This window comes from Schistocerca piceifrons, chromosome 3 (genome assembly GCF_021461385.2).
Source record: "Schistocerca piceifrons isolate TAMUIC-IGC-003096 chromosome 3, iqSchPice1.1, whole genome shotgun sequence".
In the NCBI taxonomy this organism is placed as follows: domain Eukaryota; kingdom Metazoa; phylum Arthropoda; class Insecta; order Orthoptera; family Acrididae; genus Schistocerca; species Schistocerca piceifrons.
The window spans coordinates 889822992-889841759 of NC_060140.1; the positions used below are offsets into that span (position 1 = coordinate 889822992).

At 42.1% G+C, this 18768-nt stretch overlaps 1 protein-coding gene across 1 annotated transcript in view; it reads left to right on the plus strand.

Annotated features, from left to right (window-relative positions):
* Positions 1–18139, plus strand: part of LOC124789287 (fumarylacetoacetate hydrolase domain-containing protein 2) — a 141947-nt gene extending 123808 nt beyond the window's left edge. Inside the window, exons 4-5 of the mRNA XM_047256599.1 lie at positions 347–434; positions 17844–18139. Of these exons, the coding sequence (XP_047112555.1) occupies positions 347–434; positions 17844–17918 (163 nt within the window). The 3' untranslated portion in view covers positions 17919–18139. The remainder of the gene's footprint in view (positions 1–346; positions 435–17843) is intronic.
* The last annotated feature ends 629 nt before the right edge of the window (positions 18140–18768 follow it).

An 18768-nucleotide genomic window follows, 5' to 3' on the forward strand; every position in this document is an offset into this window, starting at 1 on the left:
GAATAACAGGATCATTGTCGGAAACTAGCAATATGTGGACTATTAAGTCGTCATCTGTCAGACAGACGTGCTCTTTATGCACTGGTATTATAGTATTGAGAATAACTAGCAGGTTTAAAAACTTCTGTTTGTTTCAAGAACCAAAGCTTTTAATATCTTGTAAATTTTGTACAGCCTGTGATTTTTACTTACTGGTTTCATTTTGCTGCTGCTCTTATCCATTAAGCTATGAGTACTTTCTTATGACCAAAATTCTTGCTCTGATATTAGGGTATGCCCTAATAGTAATAATTAGAGGTTAAATAGGAACACTTTTCATCTAAATTTGTGATTTTTCTCTCTACAGTGTCATAACCTTGCGCCCTGGAGATATCATTTTAACCGGCACTCCAGCTGGTGTTGGGATGCACAGAAAGCCACCAGAGTATTTGAAGGTACTGCCCTGATCTGTCTTGGTGAAATCTCTCTCTCTCTCTCTCTCTCTCTCTCTCTCTCTCTCTCTCTCTCTCTCTCTCTCTCTCTCTGTGTGTGTGTGTGTGTGTGTGTGTGTGTGTGTGTGTGTGTGTGTGTGTGTGTGTGTGTGTGTGTTGTTAATTAGTGATTATCATTATTTATTCATTAGAGTGTGAAATGTGAGTCAGATACTTTTGCATTTATATTTGAATATGATAAATAAAAACTCAGTTTGAAGGGGTGATGCTCTAACAGTTTTGCTAATCACATTGAGCTGTTCAGTGTAGGCTGCTGATTAACTATTTTTGATTTAAGAAGCTCACATGTTGAATGATGCAAGGTATATTCACATTCACAACAAATAACAATTCTTATATTTGGCAAAGGCATGCAACTATTTTAAGAAAAGGTCACATTTGTAATCTTGACACCCAAATGTTGGAACACCAATTATAGTGGCTGTGAATACAATACTGCATACACACGTGCTACGTGTGACTGGCAGGCAGGACACTGCCAATGCAGTGGACAGAAGTTCCGCTAGGTGGTGTGGGCATGTTTGAAAGTACAGTAAATAAGAATTGAATAAGAATGAATTAAAACATATAGTGGTAGTTAAAGTCAGTGCAAATGAAAAATAGATTTAAAATGGGTGATAGAACTGAAATAGATGTAAAAACCACTTAAACAGGAATAAAATGCCTAACATGTGGCGCCATCTGTTGGCATCATGGGTAAAGACAAGATGTATGCAAGAAATACATATATATTGATGTGTGTTTTGTGTAGTTGTAATACATAATTAATTTTCTATAAGCCATATGTAAAATAAAGGGTATAGAAATAAATTGATGAGGAGATTATGTCACTGTTCAGTTAAACTCTTTCAAAAACTGTCACCATTGAATCATTAAATGTCTAATTCTCAATAATTGGTTGGTCATTAAGATGTACATCTTTAGCTACATGTGTGTGTTTGACAGTATCCAGTTCCTCTAGCGATGTCACTTTTGTGCTCTTGGGTGCACAATGAGAAATTTGGAGTGATTCTAATACAGGTCCTGTGTGTCTACTAGCTTTTAAATGCTCAGGAAATGCTGTATTACTTCTAATTACACATTCAGAACATCTGGTCATTCTGCCCAATGTAACCATAGGATATTAAGCACATGTTATAAACCAAAAATGAGAGAATCTGTCTTTACATGGCTGCTCATAGTGTATAAATAGATACTGGATATTATAATGAAATGTGTAAGCAACTTTGACAATATAGCTCCTAAACATCCTAGTGGGCTGACAAATGCTACCCAAATATGGTACAACAAACTTTGCTTTTGGGATTACAAACTTAGGTTCTGTTAAACTACCACTTTTCTCAACATTTTGTTTGTACAACTTATTGACAATATTAGTTATATCCAGTACTATTAGCAGTGAGCTGAAAATTGGCTAGTTCATGGTCAGCAGCAACTGAGATTAAAGGACTTTTGCATAGGCTCTGGAAAATTCTTTTTTGTGGTGATATGGATGGCATTACGATGCATGGATTATTGAGTCACTGGTGGTTGGCTTATGAAATGCCAGAATTAATTTCATTATCAGCAAGCTGAAGTTTTATGTACAAATAATTTGTGGACCCATTACTTCATAAGACATTTTAGAATGTGCAATGTTAAATTCATCTTTCACTAAAGATATATCCACCAAATGGTCATCACATACAATGAATATGTTATCAACATAATGACAATAAAATGGTGATAATTTTTCAGAGTATAGCTGATTACTGGCATAGCGCACCTCATCAAGATGTTAATTTATATCTGTCATATTTTATATTTGGCTTCAGGAATTTTTTTACATACTTTATATCTGATTCATATAGAAGCTGTAATGTTTATGTATTTCTTACGTAAATCTTGCCTTTACTCTTGATGTCAACAGATGGCATCATGTGTTAGATATTTTATTCCTTCTTAAATTGTTTTTACATCTATTTTACTTCTATCCCTTATTTTAAATCTATTTTTAATTTGCATTGACTTTAACTACCACAACGTTTTACTCGATTCTTATGTCCTGTACTTTCAAACATGTAAAAGCCGCCTAGCAGAACTTTCACCCACTTGGTCAGCAGCTTCCTGCCCTACCAGTTTCACGTATTGTGTGCATATGTGGTCATGTAGTCAGGCCCACTACAATTTGTATGCCAATATTTGTGAGTTAAGATTAGAAGTGCGAAACTATCGTAGCATAGCTGCATGCATTTGCTAAAGGTAAGAATTCTCTCTTCACATTTCAACAACTAATTTGACTTTTTGCCACTAATCTAGGGCAACTTTTATAATACTCTTTTCCCTTAGCATTCTTGATGCATACCACAGTTCTAAACGTAAGTCCCCCTTCACTCTGATGTTTATGAGTAATTTAAAAAAAAAATTACTAACCTCTCATGCTAGATAGGACCATATCCATTATCTGTTTATATGTATTTTCCCCATGTAGAAATTCTGAAGATGCCTCAAAAAGGTGAAAAACATCATTAAAACTTCTGCTGTTACTGCAACTTAAACTGTTTTTTCCTACTGAAAATATATCACAATTGCTGCACCATGGCCATAGTGTGGGCGCACTTACATGTGAATTATAAGTTACATTTAAGTTGAAAGTTTAGCACAGTCACACAGATGGTAACTCTTTGTTACATTAGTTTCTAGTATATTTCAGTACACTCCATATTGTAGTGCAGCTGTATCCCATACAGCCATCCTCGCCATGCATGAGCCATCAGCAATGGTAGGACATTGAGGAAGTTTCCTGCAATTTTTCGTGTTTGAGGCACCTTGCTATTGGCAACTACTAGAAAATTACTACATAAGTAAAAAATAGTTGCATGACTAAAAAGAGATCTTAATAAATAATACTAACTAAGTGTTAAAAAAGTCTCCTTCATTCATCAAATTTATGTTTTTGGAGGCAAAGATATCAGTATAATATTCTGAATAGTTATCTTAGGTACTGATAATTAATTATCAGCCATTATTTCAAATTTTTGTTTTTGAACAGGTTTTGAAGTTTCACAGCACTCACCAAAGGAAACCCAAAAATCCACAGGTGACATTAATACGCTTTAATCAAAGTAACAGATGAAACAATTTCTTAAATGTTATTACCCCCCCCCCCCTCCCCCCGGGTGGCCCACAGCTGTTTTGTGGGTTTGTGTGTGGCTCTCACGGGACCCTGAACTGTTGCAGCCTTTCTTCTCTCTTGGACTGCATTCCCTTCCCCATCCCACTTCTTCCCATCCTAACTTCTCACCCTCCTGTCCCTTCCCCTCCCCCCTTCCTTGGTGTTTCCCTTTACAGTGGCTCAGCTATTCCCTCAGTCCCACTGTTCCTTTTTGATCTTGTCTCGTGTTTCCACTTTTTTTTATCCTACATGAAATGTATTCACAATTGTGAATATGGACAACCATCAGCTGTATAAGCATGTGTGGCACTCGCACTACAGCTTATAAAGCCTTTGAAAATATTGAAATTAGTACTGGGGCCAAGGAGGAAAATAAAGTGAAGGTGAAAGGCATTGCTGTTCTTGATGGTTCTTGTATTTAGGCAGATGGTATTTTGAATATAATCCTTGAAACGGATGGTATATTTAGTCATGCTACTGGATGGCTTAGTGTGGCTATTGTTAGATTCTTTCTCCATAACTTCTGTATCCATAATATTAGCCATTTGGGGAAAAACTCCCTCCCTAGCATCTTTTGCATGGGTTCCTCACCCTCACCCCCTCCCCCTCCTTCCTTTCCCATCGTAGACCCCTTCCAACTCCCCACTAGCGTAGCCACTATGTCTGGTGGGGCTGTTATCTTCCCATCTGGCGGAGTCCCCTGACAACATAGAGATCAGATTTCAGGTACCTCAGTCGTCACTGCCTTGTATATGCCTAGGAATGACTGCTTGTCTTTTTGAGACAGCAATGGCCGCCGTGGTGGGTGGTCCTCGCCATGGCTGGGGGGCACCCTTGGGGTGAGCCCCTAATCAGAGTGGGTGGTACTGGGGTGGATGCTCTGCACATGAAGCATCCTAAGCTACATATTTCTGGCTGCTCTTTCACTTCTGACTTTTCAGACAGGAACAGTTCTCTCTACTCCTACTTTCACTTCCTTGGCATTCCCCTGCATGGCCACCCCTAGGAGGGGGGCCTGACCTACCAGCTTGGGGCGAAACCCTTTGCCCATTACTTAATTTGTTCCAGGACAGATGAGGATTGACTCACTCAGTAAGATGTGATCCGGTTCTCTACTGATTAAGACTGCGTGTGCCTGACAGTCGGCTTCCCTTTGTTCTTGCAAGTGTTTAGTAGACATCCCAGTGAAAATTATTCCTCAGCAGTCCTTAAATATGACCCGGGCATTATTTTCTGCAGGGACCACCTCCTTCAATCGGACAAGGAATTCAGGACTAATCTGGCACAGCATGACATTCATTTTGCCCACCGAGTCCAAGCAGGTCCTAAGGACAATTGTGTTGGTACCAGCACTTTCATCCTGGCTTTTAAGGGGGATACCCTTCCAGAAAAAAATCAAAGTTACGGTTACTGTTGCGCTGTGAAGCTCTATATCCCACATCCCATGCACTGTTTTCGGTGTCTCCATTTTGGTCACATGCCTTCGTCCCCTCCCTCTCAGTTAGTGTCTGAGCTTGCATTCGTGGATGTCACTCTGTCCTTAATGGTGATGGACACAACTCTGTGCAATGACCTATTCTGGCCCATTCAATGTCTGTTCGGCTTCTTCTACTACTCAATCAAACTGTAGTGGTTCATGTCATCACAGTCTCGAGATGCAGTCTCTTCTTTCTTCCTACTCTGTAGCTTGTGTTGTATTGTAGGAACCTTGTTTGTGGATACTCATTCACTGACTCTTTGTGGTTTCCAAGCCTTCTGCCAGGCTGGATCAGCCCATTGCAATCTTCTGACGGTGTCTGTATGTTGGTCCGCACAGACATTATGGGTTCCTCTTCATACTGTGCTGGAAGCAGTGGTTGTTTGGATCAATTTACACTCCGTCATAACAATATGCAGTCTTTATTTCCTTCCCAGATTGGCCTCCTACACTTCCTGCTCTTCTTGCCCTCTTTCGATAGCTCTCTCCCCCCTCCCCCCCTCCTTTCCTTCTCCTTGTGGATTTAATGTGCATAACTCCCTGTGAGATGGTACTACAACCACTGGCCAGGGCAGGATGGTTGGCACACAGCACTTTCTTGGCAACTGACCTTTCTAGCTGTAGCCCTGGAATGCTTTCCACTGTTCAATGGAGAGTTCATCCTATCTTTCCTCCAGCATTATGCGCCAGGTTGCCCTCCCAGGTGGGCCTTTACTAATGTGAATTGGGATGCCTTTTCCTCGGGTGCCACCCCAATCGCTCCACCACACTATGACGTCGTGAGACGGAGTTTGACTGTCGCCATTGTTTCAGCAGCTGCTTCAGCGATTTCTCCCAGACAGAAGACTGGCCCGTGGTGAACCCCCAAAGTTGCTGCAGTTATTAAAGACCTCTGATGTGCTCTCCAACACTACAAACAGCATCTCTCTCTCAACCACCTCTTGGCCTTTAAACAGGTTCTTGCCTTGGTCTGTTATCTTCTTAAATATCAGAAATGGATTTGTTCAGAATGATATGTCTCCCTTTTCACAGGTATGGACAAAGAGCAGACGCATTTTTGGCCACTGTCCTCCTTCAGGTGTCCCATGCATTTCCCTGAATGTTGTTATCCTCACCAGCCTGGACTACAAGTATATTGCTGAGCAGCCTGGCTGTATCACTGAGCATTTTGCTTGGCATTTCACCCAGGCCTCAGCATCGCTCCACTGTCTATCCACATTCCATCTTCTCAAACAAAGTCTGGAACAAGTCCCTTTAGCTTTTGTTCCATGCTGCCTGGAACCTTACCACACCACATGTAATGAGTGGTAATTTGCCAGCAACCTTGCTCTCTGCCGCAACACAACACCTGGACTGGATTGGATGCACTACAAAATGCTTCAAAATTTATTAGTGAGTAGCCAATGTCATGTCTTACCCTTTTTAAGCGATCAAGGGGGAATTCCCTTCACAATGGCGAGAAAGTGTCGTTATTCCAGTTTTGAAATCAGGTAAACCACCTCTTCAAATGGGCAGCCTAATCAGTTTATCCAGTGCCCTCTGCAAATTACTTGAATGTATGGTGAGTCTAAGGCTGTATTGGATCCTTGAATCGCGAGACCCTTTGGCTTCAACCCAGGTAGTTTTTGCTGAGGGAGTTCTACTGCAGATAATTTAGCTCACCTGGAGTCTCACCTTTTGCCCTGTCAACACCGTCTCACATTTCTCTTTGATCTGCATGAAGCTTATGATACCACATTGTGCTACCACATCCTTGCCACGTTACATGTGAGCGGTGGCTCTGTGGCCCACTCCTGATTTTTAATCAGAACTTGCTTTCATGTCACACTTCCAATGTATGGGTTTGTGCCTCCTGTAGACCCCCACGTGCAGGAGAGTGGGGTTCCACGGGGCTCTGTTTTGAGCGTCTCTCTCTCTCTTCAGTGGCTATTAATAGAGTTCACTTGTAGTCTAGGAGTAGCGTCTTCAATTATTAATCAAAACGTCATCAGTCCTGGGTTCCAAACCTGCCACTGCTTAAATTTTGGTTAAAAATCAGCATTGGTGACTGAAGACTTCTGGCATAAAGAAGTCGCCCTTGTTCTGCCAACAGCCTTGGCAAAGAGGGCAGAGGAGCGGACAGAGATTCAGGGCACCCTATTGTCCTTGGGGTCAGAAACTGCCCCTAAAGGCAGAAGAGTCAGCAAAGATCAAAGGCGTGAAGATGCAGAAGGCAATGTAAACTGCTGCATTAAAGACACACAATGCATATCCACTGGACATGTGACCGGAAATTGAAAAAGTGTCATGATGATCTCTCCATTGGCAAAAGATTCTGGAATTGTCCCACATTCAGATCTCCAAGAGGGGACTACTAAGGGGGAGGTGACTATGAGAAAAAAGATTTAGTAACAAATGAAAGGATCCTTTTCAGGAGACACCGCGCCTTAACGAAAGTACCTTCAGTGCTGGGTGGGAGGGTTTGCGTGCTCCGATGAAGTCAAGAGCTGTGTCGGCGGTAGCTTAGCTACTGGTGGGGTCACCCAAGCTGGAGTGGTCTTGACAAAGGAGCCAGAAAAAGTGCGTCCCACAACCTGGGGCAGGGAGGGCTCTATAGGCGTAGTGAAGCCAGCTCCCCTAAAGGAGTAAACCTTATACAAATCCTAGTCCTCAAAGTTGAGGATTGAGCAAGTGGCTAACAACCCATTCCTGCAAAAAAAGTTCTTGTTCAGAAACCTCAGAGTAAAGAAGCAGGACAGATTTATGGACGATGACATGGCACTGTTAGAGGCAAACAAAAACAAAAAAATTGTGTGTTTATTGGAACCGGGAATGTACAATCGCTGTACAGGGCGGGGGCCCTGAGGTCACTGCTAGATCAACTCGATAAAACCAGGGCAGGCATAATTGCCCTACAGGAAATACAATCGACTGGACATGGAGTGCGTGATATGCGAAGCTGGATAATTTTCTACCATGGTACAGAGAGCCTCCCTGAATTTGGTACAGGGCTCATGGTAAGACAAAAATTTGAACACCTAGTGAGCGGTTTCACTGGAATAACGTCTAGGATCTCACATATGAGATTGAAGACCCAATACTCGTACTACTCTCTGATCAATGTACATGCATGCACAGAAGTATCAGATTACCAGGCAAAAGACAACCTTCTTTGAGAACCTCAAGAGAACTTATGACAGATGCCCTGTGTATGACACTAAAATAATTATTGGAGACCTCAATGTACAGATTGGTAAAGAAGAACATTTCCTCCCAGCAATAGGAAAGCACAGCCTCCATGAATACACAAATGACAATGGCCACAGAGTCATTCAGTTTGCACTGTTCACATAACGTGGCTGTAGGTAGCACTGTGTCCCCACTCAAAACGGTTGATAAAGCAACATGGTGTACCTTCAACCAAATTTATCATCTAATTATTGATGGAAGGCATCCCTCAAACTTATTAGATGTACAAACTTACAGAGGACTTAATGTAGATTCAGACCACTACCTTGCAATTGCAAAACTAAGAGCTCGAATATCCAATGCAAGAAAAGTCAAAGGAACACTTCAAAGTAAGTATATGGTATCAAAGTTAAAAAATGAAGACATCTCTAAAAAAATACTCTGAGAAGGTTGCTGAGAATCTTGCATTATACACCCCTAGTGTAAGTGATAACTTGGATCAAGAATGGAATGCTTGCAGGGATGCAGTCATTAAGGCAGCAAAAGATGCACTAGGGAAAGAAGGAAAACAATTGAGGAATTTCCGGTTTGAAGAAGAATGTAAGAGAATAAGAGATGAGAAAAATCTGGCATACAGGAAAATGCTTGAGAAATCATATACTCGTTTAGCAGTAAGAAATTATCACGATGAAAGAAGAGAAGAAACTGCATCGGAGAAAGAAAAGGGAATGGGAAAGAAAGAGTGACGAACTGGAGACAGTTGGAAAAACAAATGATGCTAGAAAATTTTATCAGGAAATTAATGGTGAAAAAAGAGAATTTAAGCCACGCATCAACCTGTGTAAAAGTAAAAATGGGACACTACTAACCGATGACAAAGAGGTATTGGAGCATTAGATAGAGTATTTCAGTGAACTGCTGGATGCTTCAGAGTTCCCTGTTGAAGATATCCCAGTCGCTCCAGAAGATGATGCCATAGCACCTCCCCCTTCCCAAGGAGAAGTGAACAAAGCAATTGCCCGATTGACGAACAATAAGGCACCAGGGACTGACAATGTAACATCTGAAGTATTTAAAACTGGAGAAATTGAGATAAATCGTAGGATCTACAAGATTGTGTGCCTCATCTGGGGAAAGGAAGAGTTACCAGAAGAATGGAATGTAGCGATAGTGTGTCTGGTGCATAAGAAAGGAGATCTACACTCCTGGAAATGGAAAAAAGAACACATTGACACCGGTGTGTCAGACCCACCATACTTGCTCCGGACACTGCGAGAGGGCTGTACAAGCAATGATCACACGCACGGCACAGCGGACACACCAGGAACCGCGGTGTTGGCCGTCGAATGGCGCTAGCTGCGCAGCATTTGTGCACCGCCGCCGTCAGTGTCAGCCAGTTTGCCGTGGCATACGGAGCTCCATCGCAGTCTTTAACACTGGTAGCATGCCGCGACAGCGTGGACGTGAACCGTATGTGCAGTTGACGGACTTTGAGCGAGGGCGTATAGTGGGCATGCGGGAGGCCGGGTGGACGTACCGCCGAATTGCTCAACACGTGGGGCGTGAGGTCTCCACAGTACATCGATGTTGTCGCCAGTGGTCGGCGGAAGGTGCACGTGCCCGTCGACCTGGGACCGGACCGCAGCGACGCACGGATGCACGCCAAGACCGTAGGATCCCACGCAGTGCCGTAGGGGACCGCACCGCCACTTCCCAGCAAATTAGGGACACTGTTGCTCCTGGGGTATCGGCGAGGACCATTCGCAACCGTCTCCATGAAGCTGGGCTACGGTCCTGCACACCGTTAGGCCGTCTTCCGCTCACGCCCCAACATCGTGCAGCCCGCCTCCAGTGGTGTCGCGACAGGCGTGAATGGAGGGACGAATGGAGACGTGTCGTCTTCAGCGATGAGAGTCGCTTCTGCCTTGGTGCCAATGATGGTCGTATGCGTGTTTGGCGCCGCGCAGGTGAGCGCCACAATCAGGACTGCATACGACCGAGGCACACAGGGCCAACACCCGGCATCATGGTGTGGGGAGCGATCTCCTACACTGGCCGTACACCACTGGTGATCGTCGAGGGGACACTGAATAGTGCCCGGTACATCCAAACCGTCATCGAACCCATCGTTCTACCATTCCTAGATCGGCAAGGGAACTTGCTGTTCCAACAGGACAATGCACGTCCGCATGTATCCCGTGCCACCCAACGTGCTCTAGAAGGTGTAAGTCAACTACCCTGGCCAGCAAGATCTCCGGATCTGTCCCCCATTGAGCATGTTTGGGACTGGATGAAGCTTCGTCTCACGCGGTCTGCACGTCCAGCACGAACGCTGGTCCAACTGAGGCGCCAGGTGGAAATGGCATGGCAAGTCGTTCCACAGGACTACATCCAGCATCTCTACGATCGTCTCCATGGGAGAATAGCAGCCTGCATTGCTGCGGAAGGTGGATATACACTGTACTAGTGCCGACATTGTGCATGCTCTGTTGCCTGTGTCTATGTGCCTGTGGTTCTGTCAGTGTGATCATGTGATGTATCTGACCCCAGGAATGTGTCAATAAAGTTTCCCCTTCCTGGGACAATGAATTCACGGTGTTCTTATTTAAATTTCCAGGAGTGTATTTGAGTGCAGCAACTACAGAGGCATAACACTTTTAAATATTATATATTAAGTACTATCAAATATCCTGTTTAGTAGACTTTCACCTATAGCAGAAGATATTATTGGAAGCTATCAATGCGGGTTCAAACCAGGAAAGTCAACTGTAAACCAGATATTTACTCCCCAACAAATAGTAGAAAAGACCAATGAATTTAATGTTGGTGTGCACAATCTTTTCATTGACTTTAAATCTGCATATGATACAATAAACCGGGCCAAACTTTATGAGGTAATGCAGGAATTTGAAGTGCCTGGAAAATTGGTGCGTTTAATAGAGGTCACCCTAAAGTATCCCAAGTGTACCGTGCGAGTGCAGTCAAGGCTATCACCTCAATTTCCTACTCGAACTGGGCTAAGGCAAGGAGATGGGCTTTCCTGCCTACTTTTCAATCTGGTGCTCGAAAAAGTGGTATGCAAATTGGGTATTCAGACAAGAGGAACTATCTACTGTAAGTCTGTACAATTGCTGGGATATGCAGATGACTTGTATTTAATGAGCAGACCACTTAGAGATCGACAAAGTGCATTTTCAACTCTAAAACTGAGTGCAGAGAAGATGGTCCCAAGAATTAATGAAGGAATACGAAGTATATGTATAATGGCACTAACCAACCCTTACAGCCCACAATATCCCTTGATGGAATGACATTTAAGCAAGTGGAATGTTTCACCTATCTGGGCTCAAAGTTAGAAGCAAATGGCACCACCTTTACTGAAATTATGGCTCACATAAGTGTTTCTAACCGATGCCACTTTAGAATATTGTGACATTTTAAATCCAAGATTATATCACAAGGGACTAAGTGCCGACTTTACAAAATGCGGATATGCCCAGTACTTACTTATTCATCAGAAACATGGACAATTATGAAGCAGGGTGAAAACAAACTGAGATCACATGAAAGAAGTATATTGAGGAGGATTTTCGGACCTGTGTATGAAAATGGGACCTGGAGAAGGCAAAGAATGACTGTTATAAGGACGACGATGTGGTCAAGTTCATAAAGCTGTGTAGGCTGAGATGGGCTGGACATGTGATGCGACTCGATGAGACAGATGCTGCAAGGACAGCCTGCTGCAGTGAACCTGAAGGAAGAAGAGCAAGATGACGACCTAGGTTGAGATGGAGCAACGAGTTTGGAGAGAACGCTGCCAGAGTCGGTTGCCATAACTCGAGGTCGACACCACAAGTCCAGGTAAGAATGGCAGAAAATTATTGAGAAGGCCAAGTCCCATCTGGGGATGTGTAGTGCCAATTGTAAGAAGAACAAGAACAAATGAAAGGACAGCATTCTACAAGTCAGGGCGTGGAATGTCAGAAGCTTGAATGTGGTAGGGAAACTAGAAAATCTGAAAAGGGAATGCAAAAGCTCAATCTAGATATAGTAGGAGTCAGTGAAGTGAAATGGTTAGAAGAAAAGGATTTCTGATCTGATGAGTATCGGGTAATATCAACAGCATCAGAAAATGGTATAACGGGAGTAGGATTCATCATGAATAGGAAGATAGGACAGTGTGTGTGTTAGTGTGAACAGTTAAGTGATAGGGTTGTTCTTATCAGAATCGACAGGAAACCAACACCAACAATGGCAGTTAAGGTACACATGCCGCCATCGCAAGCTGAAGATGGGGGGGGGATATGAGGATATTGAAAGAAAGGGTAATACAATATGTAAAGGGAAATGAAAATCTAATAGTCATGAGGGACTGGAATGCAGTTGCAGGGGAAGGAGTAGAAGAAAAGGTTATGGGAGAATATGGGCTTGGGACAAGGAATGAGAGAGGAGAAAGATTGAGTTGTGTAATAAATTTCAGATAGCAATAGTGAATACTCTATTCAAGAACCACAAGAGGAAGAGGTATACTAGGAAATGGCCGAGTGATACACAAAGATTTCAATTACATTACATCATGGTCAGGCATATATTCCGAAATCAGATGCTGGATTGTAACGTGTGCCCAGGAGCATAGACTCAGATCACAATTTAACAGTGATTAAGAGTAAGCTGAAGTTCAGCAGATTAGTCAGGAGGAATCAACACGCAAAGAAGTGGGATACCGAAGTTCTCTAAGGCTGTAGATACAGCAAGAAAAAATAGTCCAGTTGAAGAGGAATGGACATTTCTAAAAAGGGCTATCACAGAAGTTGGGAAGAGAAACATGAGCACAAAAATGGTAACAGCAAAGAAACCATGGGTAACAGTAGATATACTTCAGTTGATCGATCGAAGGTGTAAGTACAAAAATGTTCAGGGAAATTCAGGAATACTGAAATACAAGTCGTTGAGGAATGCAATAAAATAGAAAGAGTAGGGAAGCTAAGATGAAATGGCTGCAGGGAAAATGTGAAGAAATCAAAAAAGAAATGATTGTCGAAAGGACACTCAGCGTACAGGAAAATCAAAACAACTTTCAGTGACATTAAAAGGAAGGGTGGTAACATTAAGAGTGCAACAGGAATTCCACTATTAAATGCAGAGAAGAGAGCGGATAGGTGGAAAGAGTACATTGAAGACCTCTATGATGACGAAGCTTTGTCTGACGTGATAGAAGAAGAAACAGGAGTCACTTCAGAAGAGAGGGGATCCAGTATTAAAATTGGAATTTAAGAGAGTTTTGGAGGACTTAAGATCATCATTGGGGTAAGTGGCAACAAAACAACTATTCACGTTGGTGTGTAGAATGTATGCGTCTGGTGACGTACCATCTGGGGCGCTGATGACCTCTATGTCGAGCGCCCATAAACCCCAACACACACACACGTACCATCTGACTTTTGGAAAAATATCACCCACACAATTCCGAAGACTGCAAGAGCTGACAAGTGCGAAAATTCTCGCACAATCAGCTTAATAGCACATGCATCAAAGTTGCTCGCAAGAATAACATACAGAAGAATGGAAAAGAAAATGGAGGATGTGTTAGATGATGATCAGTTTGGCTTCAGGAAAGGTGAAAACATCAGAAAGGCAATTCTGACATTACGGTTGATAACAGAAGCAAGTCTAAAGAAAAATCAAGACACTTTCATAGGATTTGTCGACCTGGAAAATGCATCCGACAATGTAAAATGGTGCAAAATGTTCAAAATTCTGAGAAAATAGGAGTAAGCTACAAGGAGGGGTGGGTATTATACAATATGTACAAGAGCGCTATAAGAACAGATGACAAGAACAAAGCGCTTGGAATAAAAAGTGTGAGACACAGGGATGTAGTCTTTTGCCCCTACTGTTCAATGTGTACATCGAAGAAACAATGATGGAAATAAAAAACAAGTTCAGGAATGGAATTAAAATTCAAGGTAAAAGGATACCAACGATACAATTCACTGAGCTGTCCTGAGTGAAAGTGAAAAAGAATTACATGATCTGCTGAATGGAGTGATCAGTCTGATGAGTACAGAATGTGGATTGGGAGTAAACTGAAGAAACATGAGAGTAATGAGAACAGCGAGATGGTCATGAAGTAGATGAAGTTAAGGAAAATGACCTATGACAGACGGAGCAAGGAGGACATAAAAAGCAGACCAGCACTGCCAAAAAAGGCCATTCCTGGCCACGAAGAGTCTACTAGTATCAAACATAGGCCTTAATTTGAGGAAGAAATTTCTGAAAATGTACATTTGGAGCATAGCATTGTATGAAACATGCACTGTGGAAATACCGGAACAGAAGAGAAGCATTTGAGATGTGATGCTACAGAAGAACGTTGAAAATTAGGTGGACTGATAAGGTAAGGAATGAGGTCGTTCTGCTCAGAATCGGAGAGGCAAGGAGTATGTGGAAACACTGACAAGGACAAGGGACAGTGTGATACGACATCTATTAAGACATCAGGGAATGGTTTCCATTGTACTAAAGGGAGCTATAGAGGGCAAAAAAAGTAGAGGACGAAAGAGATTGGAATACATACAGCAAATAATTGAGTGTTACTCTGAAATTAAAAGTCTGGCACAGGAGAGGAATTTGTGGCAGGCCGCCTCAAACCAGTCAGAAGACCGATGATTAAAAAAAAAAATCAATGGTCTGGTGGCGGCTGCAGCGCCTATGGTGTTCTTTTTTGTATGCTGATGATTTTCGCATGCAATATACTAGCACAATCTTGGGCTCCCACTCATGGCTTCCATTTTTCGGGCTGTGAAGAGCTGCATTATACATCTCAGTCATTGCCTTACAGTTTATATCGATTGGGATCCATACCTTGATGGCCAGTCCTTCATTGTGGACTCTAACTGGTTATTGATACCCGGTTGACCTGGCATCCCCATCTTTGGTTATACATTCACTGCTCCCTGGAGTGCCTGAACTACTATCCCCTCTTTCCAGATATGGAGTTCCACTTCCCACAACAGTGGCCCAGGCCTGGTGTTATGATGGTCATTGTCCACATTTAGTCCGTTTTCTGAATGACAGCTAGTCCGTTTTCTGAATGACAGCTTTCACCTCCAGCACCTCTTCTACGTGCCCGGTCACATACACCTCCATGGTGCAATCCCCATACACAGCTCTGTCTTCATCTATTACAAGGTTCAAAAGACGGTTCATCCTGAGGCTCTCCGCTACCAGTTCATCTCCACTCTTGGTGCGTTTTGGGATTCAGAAGTGATCTATATTGATGGCTCAAAGGTTGCCAGTCACATTGGCTTTGCTTACGTTTGTGCAGGATGTAATGAACTCGACTCATTGCTGGATGATTGCAGTGTTTTTGCCGTGGAATTGGTAGCAATCTCAAGTGCTCTTGAGCATATCCACTCCTTCACCACTGAGTCCTTCCTCATTTGTAGCAACTCTGTGAGCAGTTTACAAGCTCTTGACCAGTATACCCACACCATTCTTTGGCCCTGATTATACAGGATACCCTTCTTGCTCTCGAACAATGTGGATGCTTGATGGTTTTCGTCTAGACCCAGGGTCACGGGATCCTGGGGAATAAACTCGCTGACAGGCTGGCTACCGGCAGACTGCCTCTTCAGATCAGTATTCCAGAATCAGACCTTCAATTGGTATTATTCCATCAAGTACTAAGGATTTGGAATGGCATACTCTGACTTTGCTGAACAAACTATCTCCTATAAAGGAGACCACAAATTTGTGGAGGTCCTCCAAGCGGGACTCTCACAAGTACTCTCTCATCCTGTGCTTGCTCTGCATCAGCCATGCTTGGCCAACTCATGGTTATCTCCTCTGTCATGAGAATCCACCCCACCCCACTGTCATTGTGGTGCCCATTTAGCGGTCCACATTTTGCTGGATTGTTCTAACCTAGCTGCCATGGGGTGGACTCATAATCCTTCAGACTTGCTACCCCTGGTGTTAGCCAACGACACCTCAGTGGCTGACCTGGTTTTACAGTTTATTTGTGAAGGAGTTTTTTACCACTCTCTCTAAAGGAAGATGCCTCAGACTTGTTGGCCCGTTGAGCAGTTGGCAGGCTGCTCTATTGCTGTCTCTGCCTCAAACAGGTAGTGGCTGTCTTGGCTTGGTGGTCCTCCCAAGCCCTCATCTACCAGCTCTTTTGATCTTCTTTCCATTCTTGCATATTGTGTTTGACTTTGCATTCTTCCTCTGTTTTGCTGTGCATCTCTCGCCCTGTTTGTGCTGCTAGTCTCTTCTTATACTGTTGGGTGCGGTGCCCCTTCTAAGTGGTGGAGGTTATGTCCCCCATCGCACTTTCTGCCTTTGTCTGCTCCCGGGTAGGAGGGAGTGATGATCTCGTAGTCTGGTCCCTTTAATCACTAAACCGACCAACTGACAGTCTTAAATTTTGTTAGTACTATACAAACAGTGATAAACTACAGATAAGCTTATGTATACACAGCTGGCCGATATGCAACTTGTGCATTGGGCTGTGGGTTGCAATGAATGAGTAACACAGTGATGGCATCATAATCATAATACTATATATTTTGAACAACTCCTGTAAAGAATCATGTCAGTATTGCAATGTATGGTAACAATTTCTCTGAATTCCCCTTCTGTTTAATAAGTGTTTGGTGTCCTACTGCCATCTGTGTTCCAAGTATTCAATTGTGTCTTGGAAGACATGCACTTGTAGGCAGGATCCTCAGTGCAGTGCACTACAGTACAACACAACACAATGAAACAGAAATAACAATTAATTATGATGAAGGGTTCCTCACCAGACAAACCTGCTGAATCTTGTGAAAGTTTGTTGGAAGAGTTGGCCTTAGCCTGCACATGTGTATGGTTTTAGTGCTGACTGCAGTATTTTTTTCATAACTGTTACCGGTGTTACCGGTGTCTGCCTGTTCGGGTAAGCATAGCTCATGATGTATGCTTTGCTCTTCCTCCTTGCAAGATGTCCCAACACATGATGCATCAGCATCACTGCTGAGCGGTGACTGTAGAGGACATACACAGGAGCAGTATGCGTATTTACTACTTTGAACCGTATCACACAGCACGTATAAACCAATAAAAGCCTTTTCATAATTTTGATAAAGATCAAACGTCAAAGAGTAAATATTTTCCCTAATTTGCATAATATTCTTAAAATCAAAATGTTTCTTGTACTACACACTTTGTAATGTAGCTTATGTTCCCCCTCAGGGTTCAAGCTATCTCCATCTCACATATCTTCAAAATTGATTCAGCGAGTTAGTCATAAAAAAATAACACATATACTATTATATTTATAATATTAGTATGGATAATACTTTAAATTACAATATCTATCTTTTCTATGGTTCAATTTTGATGAAATAAAGCCTAAATGGTGCCCCAAGCTATGCCCGCACTAGTTGTGAAAAATCCCACGAAAGAGATTAGGATGTTCAAATAGACAAAAATACAGCACTACAGTTTTATTTATTATTAGTATAGATAAACAGATTTCAAATAATTACTTTGATTTGTTTTCTTTCTCCAGGTTGGTGATGTTCTAGAAAGTGAAATTGATGGCATCGGGAAAATGAAGAATACTATAGTTGAATCAAAATCTTAAAACTGTTTCAGACAGGCCATGATATTTCATGCATCTTGTCATTATGTAAAGCAGGCAGCAGTAGAGATGACAAATCTTCACCATTTCATTATGCCTTTACTAAATAATTTGTACTTAAATAATACTGTTCCATTTTGTATTATTTTATTCAGAGGTTTGTTGTGGCTGTGCATTGCTTTTGGAGATGGTATTAAAACAAATAAAGCATCTTTTTTGTGCAACCATTGTAAATTTTTTTGTTTATTTACACAATCTTGCTTTAGTGTAAGTAATATCAAACTAAATCATACACACTTAAGCTGATTTTAAGTCGATTTGTGTGAAACATCATACATTTCTGCAAAACTTAATATAAATATTTTTTGCAACTTTATAAATTTCATACTTTGTACTCATTCAGTCTTTTTATTTAAAAAGTTAACTTGCTCACACTGTAGACAGCTTTGCACGTATACACAGAATCTCACAAGATCTCTAGTGTCTCTGGGTAGTTTCTAAGACAATCTACTGTTAATCTGAAACTGTAAGAATTTACAACAATTTACACCTGTGAGGTTAATTAATATGTTGTATCATGCAGTTGGAACATATTTAGAAGTGCCAATCACAGCAGCCTGTACTCTTTTGAGGTCACAAGAATAGACTCCCTGTCAAAACAGCCAAAATAAAATTGAGCTTTGAATTCCCCCTCCACTGTTTTTTCAAAATTCCCAAAATTTTGAGTTTGTGTAATAAATAAATTTCAAATTACATACATTTACAAAAATTAACACTGCTGTCCTGTTTTTCAGTTTCTTTTAAAACACAAACTCAATTTATAATTCCATTTGCTTTAAAATAAGATGAAAAC